The sequence below is a fragment of the Vidua macroura genome, chromosome 6, assembly GCF_024509145.1.
Source record: "Vidua macroura isolate BioBank_ID:100142 chromosome 6, ASM2450914v1, whole genome shotgun sequence".
NCBI classification, from domain to species: Eukaryota; Metazoa; Chordata; class Aves; order Passeriformes; family Viduidae; genus Vidua; species Vidua macroura.
Window position 1 is genome coordinate 60715845 of NC_071576.1, and position 9930 is coordinate 60725774.

The 9930-nt window shown below is 45.5% G+C and overlaps 1 protein-coding gene across 1 annotated transcript in view; it reads right to left on the reverse strand.

The window, feature by feature from the left end:
• Positions 1 to 9700, reverse strand: part of KIAA1549L (KIAA1549 like) — a 77069-nt gene extending 67369 nt beyond the window's left edge. Inside the window, 4 exon segments of the mRNA XM_053980752.1 lie at positions 1914 to 2026; positions 3367 to 3981; positions 6768 to 7100; positions 9661 to 9700. Coding sequence (XP_053836727.1) covers positions 1914 to 2026; positions 3367 to 3981; positions 6768 to 7100; positions 9661 to 9700 — 1101 coding nt within the window.
• Between the last annotated feature and the right edge of the window lie 230 nt (positions 9701 to 9930).

Below are 9930 nucleotides of genomic sequence, written 5' to 3' on the forward strand. Positions count from 1 at the left end.
TGCTGTTTTCTCTTAAGATATTTACAAGAGGGTGGTGTGCCTAATTAGCCAATGGTGTGAGGGATGTTGATTGAGAACCAATCAGGTCCACCTGTATCATAACTGTCTATAAAAAGTGTGTGGTTTTTAATAAAATAGCATTTTGCCTTCTGAGACTTTGGAGCCTATGTATCACCTTATTGTAAAATGCAGGTGAACCCAGTGGGAAGAAATTTTGATGTCTAACTCCAGTTCAGAAGGCTGAATGATTTCTTTATTATAACTATGCTATAATACATTAATATACTATATAAAGGAAGATACTAAAACTACAAACCTAATTGTTCTAACTACCACATCTAACTCACTAACAACTTGTGACCCTGTTCTGGATAGTCCAGACACAAGTGGATTTGATTTGCCAATCAGGCTCAAATAATCCTCACCAGAATCCAATCAAGCAATCACCCCAGGTAAACAATTCTCCAAACACATTCCACATGAGAAAAACAAGGAGCAGAAATAGAAATTGTTTTCTCTTTCTTTCTCTCTGTGCAGCTCCATGAAAAATCCTGAGAGAGAGAGAAATGTGCCTACCACGTCGCCTTATTCATCCATCCTCAATACAACAGTGATAAACACCGTATTAGCAGAGCTGCTCAGAGAGTTTTAGGCTCAGCCCATGCAGTTTGGGCTCCAAATTGAAGGAGTGCAGAACTGCTACCACAGCTGCAAAGCTGCAGGTTAGGCTGGGCCTTCATCCATGCACAGATACTGGGACATTTTACATATGCATGGAAAAACACAGAGAGCTTCCAGCTCCTCCTCCGTGCCTGAAGTTCACTGACTTTATGCATGTTTCTGTCATTGCAGGTTTGCAGACAGATTTTTGAAAGATAAACGTTTCCAATATTTGATTGGGCTGTCTCTCATCTCCTGTTCTCCTGTACTGTCCCACATGGTTAAATCTATGAGTGGACCCATACAAGTGGAAATGCCAAACCACAAGAATGGACACACTGTGAGTCAAAACATGAGCTGAGTCTTACCTCAAAATTCTGTATTTCCCAAAAAGGTTTTAGCCCTGGAACTCCTCACTAAGGTTTAGCTGGTTTCCTCTGTTAGAAGAAGGCAGCCCCTCCCAAGTTTATAAAAAGGGAGGGGACTAAACCTAGCAGTTTTTATTGCTGCTGCCATGGAGCACACAATTCCCAAAGCAACTGACATCCTCCACACTTACAGCAATAAAGCATGATGACTAAAGTCAACCTGATGACCTCTGTTTTGAGAAAAATTCCTTTTTTTCCTTCCCAGAGGCTTGGTGCAGAGGAAGCAGTGTCCAAGGAAAAGGGCGCTGGCAGCCCACCTGAGCCTGCTCCCACACACAGCAGTGCAGAGGTTCATGCAATTTAGCTGCAAAGTGATGAACGCATCACCTCCATTTCTTTTCAATAAAACATGCTTTCTCCCTGCTCGGGATTCTTGTTCTTGGGAAATTGCACCTGTCAGGTACTGGGTTTTCAAAGCAGGGAGTGCTCTGACAGCAGTGACATCCCATTTCCCAGCCATGCTCTTGCCATTGATCCAGGCTGAGCACAGCAGCACCCGGCTGCCCCTGAGCAGAAGTCACTCCTGAGCTGCAGGGGGAAGAGGAAACTGCTGTCAGTAGTCATTTCCCAGAGCACACTAAAAAGAAGATTGCATTTCTCTCTTCTTCTTCATCAAATATACCACTAAAAGCTTTGGGGTATTCATTATATTTTTAGAGACCAGAGTGGGTGCCACCTCTGCCTGCTCTCCATAGGAAAATCTCAGTGCTCCCCTCCAAGAGGCTTCCTGCATCCAGAGACACCACTGGAGCTGCAGGCACCTGTGGTTCTTTGGTGGGAGAGCTGTTTTGGTGAAATCAAGCAGGGAAAGCCAAACACACTTACCTGAGCACTGACATTCTGGTTGAAAGCTTGTCTCAGCACTTGGTTGAGGCCTTTTCTCACACTCTCCCTGAAGGCATTGCTGATCATCATCCTCCTTGTGTTCAGAAACAGAACTGTGGAGCAACAAAAGCCACAGGGTGGTTTGAGACATCACCATGCTCTTGTTTGTTTTCTTTAATTGTTTTACATTGGGCTGGCTGTGCAGGGATCATCAAAGCAGCTTGGATTAGCAGCAGCTCCAAAGACAAGAACTGCAGGGGCTCAGCAGCTCTGAACTCCCTATTCATCCCATGGCAATAGCCCTTTGTTTCCATGTTTCCAGAGCAAGGTCTAACAAATGCAATTTCATTAGCAGCAACAACAAGTCTTTGCCATGCTGCCTCTCCAAGGAGGCGTGAGGCCACTCACTGCCTGAGGACAGACTGGCACAGCATTCCCAGGGGACTGAGCCAGAGCTGCACAGGCAGGCTTCACATCTTCATGGCCTCAGTTACATAAAAGAAATCTGCTGCTCTAGTGTTACAATTATTTTCTATTTAGAAAGCATCTGTATGCTTTTTTTAATAAATCTATCACTATCTTCTTATTTTTCTCTTATAATTTTCAGGAAGAGTTTCATAGCTGTGCTTGAGTACTTTCAATCATATACTGTACACAAACTGCTTTTCTCTTTAGAAATAGCTGTTGTACTCATCATGCTTCTGATGGGGATATTTACAGCAAACAAACACACATTAGGTCCAAAACCTGCTTATTTCACTGTAGCCTGTGTCATGCAAGGTCACAAACCCTTTTTCTGTACCTATTCTTTGCTGAGATCTCCAAGACACACGCACATCTTCTGGTGCTGTGCTGCCACAAGGAGTCCATGAGAAGCCTGGGCAAGGTACCTTTCCAGGCCCCTTTAGTTTAGAGTTCTTACAGATAAGGAGAAGCTGCCCGTGAAAAAACAGCCAGAGCCAGAAGTGGCACTGTTCACATAGAAAACTCAAAATCCTCCCACTTTGAAGTGTGCAACTCTAAACGCTAAACATAATTTTCAAACGTATCTGTAATGATAGAATTAGGTGTTCATATTAGAACAGAATTAGGTTTTTGTGCATAAACAGGGCTGAGGACCAAGGCAGGTCACTGCACGGTCCGTCCTCTCCAGCAACACAGACTCCTCACTGCAAAGCAGGCACCAAACCATCCTGTCCCTCCACACAGGTGGTCCTGCAGTGACCCCTGAACTCCACAGCACCCGATCTCACCACCTCATTTGACACATTCACGTTAAAACCCAAGCCACAAGTAAAACCAACGCCGCTTCCAACTAACAGCCCTGCTCGTACCCACATGGTTCATCAGCACAGATCAGTCACTCCTGCCCCAATTCCTGGACACTGGGGTGTGTTTCTCACACCTCGCAGACACAGGAGAGCCCACCAGCAAGCCCAGAGGCTGCACGTACCTGTTTTCACCATCATGTTGGCAGAGAGCCGGCAATCCAGGGAGGGAGCTGCCGTCATGTTAGCGAAAGCGGCTGCTGCCGTGGTGTCGGGAGGAGCAGGGGTGAGTTCCACTGCAGGAGGGGGAAGCCTAGTTGTTTTCGCTGATGCTGTAATAGATGTCAAAGCTGCTGTCATTGTCAGTGGGTATGGGGTTGGCGTTTTGGTGATGTCTGAGCTCGGGAACTTCTGGGTGTCAGTTACGGTTGTTTCTATCTGCCTTGGTACGTGGGCTGTGGGTGCGAGTGTGGAAGCTGTGACCGTGCTGCTCTTGGGGGTTATGAGCAGAGCTGGCATGTCCAGAGGTGAGGCAGTCGTGTTTCTCGTTGCAAAAGGAAAATCTGCCCGTGTTCCTACTGAGCTTAGATCCGGTGTCAGTTTTGTGGCAGTGTTATTTTTTGTTAGTGTCAGGACCGGTGTGCTTAAAGCCATCACGGATGGCAAAGGTGTGTTTTCAGTGCCTAGAGAAAAGAAGGAAGAAGCTGGCACTGGTGAAGCTGGAGATGATTTTCTTGTTAGTGGTTTTGCTTCTGAAGTTTCTACTGTAGGTATTGCACCAGAAGATACTCCAGATAACACTGTAAGAACAGAATGGGTAAAGTTGGTTGTTGACAAAAAAGGAGACTCTATCTGTGTTGGTGATGCATGGACAGAAGTTATGATGACTGCAGAGCACTGGTGGTAGGGGTTTGCAATGGGATGCCCTTGGTAGCTTTATTAGATATGTTACTGGGAGCTAGACTATGACTTGTAGCACTTGTGTCCCACTCCTCCTCACTGAATGTGGCTGGATATTCATCAGCCATAACCAAATAACCAGGGGACTCAACTGGCTGCCTGCAAATTCTGGAAAATTCCCAGAACCAGTGTCTTCTCAGATAAAACTAGTCAAGAGAGTTAAGCCAGAAGGCTTGGTGACAGGGAGGGGGGACTGGGCTGGCAGTGTGCTGAGGGTGACACTGCTTCTGTTTGGGGCTGAAGTAGTCAAGCTGTCAGTGAGCTGAAAAGCCAGCACCAGTGCTGTGGCGAATGTTTTGGTCAGTAATCTTTCCAGCATCGCTTGTTTGGGATTCTAGAGAGCTAGGGAGAGCATCTGCAGCATTAACAGGAGGTACATGTAAATGGAGAGGTGCTTTCTCATGTATACTGATAGGAACATCTCCAACAAGGAAGAAATCAGCAATGTTTTCAGCCCTGTTTCCATGCTTTTTTTGCAGAGAGTCAGGCATTGTCAATGCAGTAGCAATGGATGAATACTGAACAGGAGATGTTTTCAGTGCAAGAGCATCTATACCAAATTCTGAAAAGTTATTCTTTTCAGGAAAGGGTAAATTTGAAATGTTTTGACTATAGGATGTATATGTATAGCTTGCTGAAGGGGTGGAGAAGAGTAGCTGCTGATTTGTATTAATTTTGTTTTGCAGACTTGACACTACCGACTATGGTACGTAGTACTTGTCTTCCAATGGAAAAGTACTCGGAGCAACTTCCCTTTTTTCTATTTGGACTGAAGTTTTTACTGAAGGAATACTAATGCCAGCTGCAGAGAGCAATGCTTTATTGGTCCACGTAGAAGCTGAAGTTACAACTTCAGGAAGGCTGACAGGATCTAAATTGCTTTCAGTGTCTGCATTCAAAATCCTGGAAGAGCCAGAACTGTGGCTGTCCATCACTGTTGTCATGGAAACAAATGATGGCAGCATACCCCATGCTGGAGGCATGACAGAGGCGAGTGGCTTTTTATCAACTGAATGCAGAGTCTGACCAAAGGTTAAATGATTTAAAGCTCTTGGAGATGAATATTCTGCATGAGGGGTCACAAGAGTGGGTACTCCCATCTCACTGTCTTCATTTACAGTTACATCTGAACTTTCTGCATGTCCAGGTGGAAGATGTGCAGTCACAAAAGCAGTAGTGGCAGAAGTATTTGTGGTAGCAGGTTCAGGTTTGGAAAGGCAAACAGTGGAAGCAATTAATGGCACCGCAGCTAGATCAAGACAGAGTTGTCATGGCCATCTCCAAAACTCTGTCTAGTATCCTTGTTCCTATGAGGAGTGTACAGGTTTGGATACCTGGGGAAACTTTGGAAAGCTGAGTTCCATAATGCAGAACATTATCAGCGTTAAAGGTCATGGACATCTTTGCTGTCACTCCTCTTGTGAAAGGCTGTTGAGCTGTCCTTGCCACAGGAAAGCCACCAGGATTTGGGAAAGCAGGGCTGAACCAGCTGGGAGTCTCAAGCTATTTGCCTGCTAAGTTCCATCAGTCAGGCCTTCTGCAAAATTCTGATTCCGAGGCAGCAGTAGGAGGGATCTGCAGCCCGTCCTGCTTGGCTGCTGCTGCCCTGGGACTGGCTGTGCGTGCTGCCCCAGTAAACACCTCGTTTGTCTCCGTTAGCAAGGGAGACCTTGGGCTTGTTGGAGAGGAGTGTGCTGCATTTCTAAAGAGAAAATCTGTTTTGCTTCTAAATTCTCCTACTGGCAGCACCGCGCTGCGAGCGTGCTTTGCATCTGGAAAAAGTGATATTGGCGGTGAAAGGGAGGACGTGCTCTGTGCTGAGCTGGAGACCTCAGCCGAGCTCCTGGAGGCTGATGACATGAAAGGTGCAGGGTGAGAGGCTGTGGTGCAATTAGTCAGTGCTGTGAAAGACTGAGGGTGATTCACTGATGGTATCAGATGTGGAGTACCCGCAGCATGGAAGACTGATGTAGGAACTGCTGCTTTATCCTGAAAAACTGATGATGACAGAAGAGTGGTACCACTAATTCTGCCAGTCAGGGCTGCCCTAAATGGCTCCAGTAGAAGACACATTATACGTACTCTCACCAAGGAACCATGACAAACTTTTGGAAATTACTGTCAGGGGAGACTGATGCATTTTTGACCCCGGAATACCAGAATTTACAGATGACAAAGAGGTCCTTTCCAAAGGAAACCCTTTTCCCACTAACTCTGTGAAATGCACTGTTGTTGATCCAATGAAAAGCATGGCCCCCATGAACAAGCTGGGACCCCTTCTGTGATTCACCACACTGGAATGCACCATGCTTAGAGCACTATTCCTGCTTTCACTAACCTGTGAGCTAGCTGAATCTGTGCTGAAGAAACCTTCAGGATCTGCAGACAAAGGCACTTGGATGGGCAGTACAGCTGGTTTAGAAAAGTTAATGGCATGAGGTGACTGGATTACCAATGAGGAGAATGATGGTGATGAAACAGCAGCAAGCATGTCTGATCCTGATGTGCTTTCTTTGGAAATGGAGGGTGTTTTCTAATGGCACTGGCTGGGATGGCACAGCTGCACTCAAATGTGTCACTGGTGGTGTGGTGGACAGTGTGGCAAACATACCAAGCTGAGGCAAACCTGTTAGAGCAGCTGTGTCATCTGCATCTTGAGACGACGGCCTCAGGGGCGACTCGGCTGAAACCTCAGCGGGGTCCTGGGGCGCACTGTTCCCACTGCCTTGATAGAGGGAGGGTGACACGTGCATCTGATCCAAAGTCCTGGTACGGGCGCCAGTCAGCGTTGTTTTTATCATCTGAAGCAGGTCTGCGTTCTCCAAAGTCTGTCCCAGAGAAAGGTCAGCTACTGAGGGAGTCTTGGTTTCTGTGGAAGGCCGTGTTGGTGATAATATAGATCTCCAATTAGGAAAAGGTCCTGTAGAAGGATCATCATCGACATGCTGTTGCCTGACACCTGTAAAAAAATAAGTAGAATGAGTACATTCTTCCCCAAAATGAGGATTTGTTATCTTGTTGCTACAAATCACAACACAAAATGCATTTAGTTTGGTAAAACAAGTGAATTTTTTCTGTTGTTTTCAGAGTGCATAAAAATTCAGAGAAAGTTAAAAAAAAAAAAAAAAACCCCAAACATGAAACCCAGTGAAAGGTTCAACACAACAGATTGTAAACCCCTTAACTCATTTCATCTGACAGAAGAATAAGGAAAGCTGCCTTGGCCAAGCTATTCCAAAATCCTACTTTTACCAGGGATGTCTCAACACACCAAAAGACAGATTCTTAAGCCTGGGACAATTCTTGGGGTTATCATGAGTCACCCTGTGTCAAAATACTGCGTGAGAAGATGGGTTCAGAAGCAGTGCAGAAAGGGTATGGGTTTTGACAAGCAAGCTTCACTGCCTTGGCATGCAGTCTGACATGGGAATCGAGTCAGCACTGGCTGCGTTCCTGTAGGATGCATCTGGAGGTGCTCATCCTGCCAGCTCTAATAACGGCGCTATTACAGGCACAAAAGGGAAGAAAATAAAGCAGGGATGAACAAGAGGAGAGGGGGGCAAGATCCAAAACGAATTAGGACATTAAACTCTTTTTTTGACATGTGCAGATGCACAACACATCATTTCAAACACCAGTTTACTCTGCATTCAACACTATAATGTTCCTAGGCTTTGTTTTCTTGAAATGATTACAGTTATCCTAAAATCACAGAATGGGAGCGCTCACACTTGTACTAATTCGAAGATTAAGATTCACTCAAGAGGAAAATCTAAGGTGGTGGTTTGGTTTGTTTTTTTTTTTTTCCTTCCCCCACATCAAGACAATAGATCAAAGCTCAGTCCTGGCACTTGGTACCATGCCAATCTCTGTCCCCTTGCATAGCCAAGCAGAGGAAAAACACAGAGCTAAATCCTGCCCTCCAGCTGCAGCACATCTGGATCAGACACTGGGGATGCCAACCTCCTCCACAGCCCCGTGAACAACCCAGCATAATGGTGAGGAAGGGCAAGCAGAGCAGATCTTGAGACACATAAAATGGGCTGGACGCTGTCTCCAGCCACTCATGAGCCCAAGGGTCAGCAGAGCCAACAGCACCAACTGGGATCAGCCCACACAGACAGGAGCCAGCAGCAGGAGGCCTTGTAGCACAAGGGAGGAGAATGGGTCACACTGCACCTATTTAAAGCTAAGTTTCTTTCCTTCTACAGTTTTCTTTCCTCCTAAGTTTCTACACCACCCATCCCCCATATCCACAGGTCACAGTAGATGATTAGGCCAGCTCCTTCAGGCTCCCGTGTGCCTTTCACAGGAACGTGCTGGAATTATTCAGCGCTTTCTCTCTCTAAGAAGAAAAAAAATAATACACACGTACAAAAAAAAACTACCAAGAAAACCAAAAAAGAAAACCCAAACCGATGAGAGATCTTCCATTTTATCCCTGTATTTAAGAGTTTTATTAAGCCATGGTGAAAAACAGCCATTACTATCTCCTTCACTGAGATGCAAGAATAATTATAGTCTCTAGAATCTGGAGCCTATCAATTTGGTTTAGGGAAGCAGCTCCAGGATGGGCAACAGCACAGAGCTCAGCCCCCCAAGCAACCAAAGAAATCCCCAGACCTTTCACCTGACACAGGTTAACTTGCACACTAGTGATCCGGAGAAAAGCAAAGGGAGGCAGACACAGGGATACCTATGGCAATGAGAGACAAGCAGGGGAACAAGGAGCCCAATCCACGTTTATGGAGCTGCTCCAGAAGGTCAGCAGGCTGGATAGGAGGCTGCAGAGTCCACCAGGGAACTTGACCCACCAGGAGAGATTTGCAGCACAGAAGGGATGCTTTTGTATTTGGGCCTTGGCTGCTGATGTGTCATCAGGGGACTGGAGACCGCTGTGGCCTGGTTTCTGATACTCTGTGTGCTCCACCCTATGTTGGAAGGCACATTGTGTTGTAGACTGTGTTTTGGAGGCTTTTCCATCCTTGTGAGCCTGGCAGATTTTTAACAGAAGGTAGGAAAGAAGACAAGATGAATTTTGCTCAGCTAGAATGGATTCAAACGTGTGCTGAAATTATGAACTAGCTGATGTGCTTTGCAAAACCAGACTTTAGGCAACCTGCAGCTTAAATATCTCTGCTGGTGAAGTCATCATTACCCAACCGGTTACACCTCTGTCTTGTTTCATCTCAGAACCAAAAAATTACTGCAAAGCCCTTGTGTGGGATTTCTTTTAGCACTCAGTCCTAGAACTACTCTAGCACAAGTCCTAAAGGGGTCTTAAGAAAGTAAATGTTTTCTACTTTTCTAAAACAGCAAAACCTGTCAGCATCAGTCCTCTCACAGACTGCACCATTCTTCATACATTTCTTCACACATTGGTTTAATGGGAATGATTATGAGCAGAGAGACAACATAAACCTGGAAAAAGCCTTGATGTTACCTCATATTGACAAGAAGCAAAGAAAAGTTCAAATACTGCAAAGAAGATAAAACACCAAATAAAAATATCCTCTAGCCACTTCTTTATTCCAGTCCTTCAGTTCTTGATCCTTCCATTCCCTACCAACTGCCAATTTCTCTGTTCGTGCCCATTAATGAAGTCAAGCTCCCGAGTTACTGAAGCATTAAGAAAATTATACAATATTCTGCAACCTATGTATGATGCATTCCACTGCAGCAGATTTTCTCTTTATGCCTATGGAGAGACATTGACTGTCAGCATCTGTTTCAAACTGCCATAAATTCAGCATCCTGGTAGTAACCAGACAAACACAATACACAGAGTT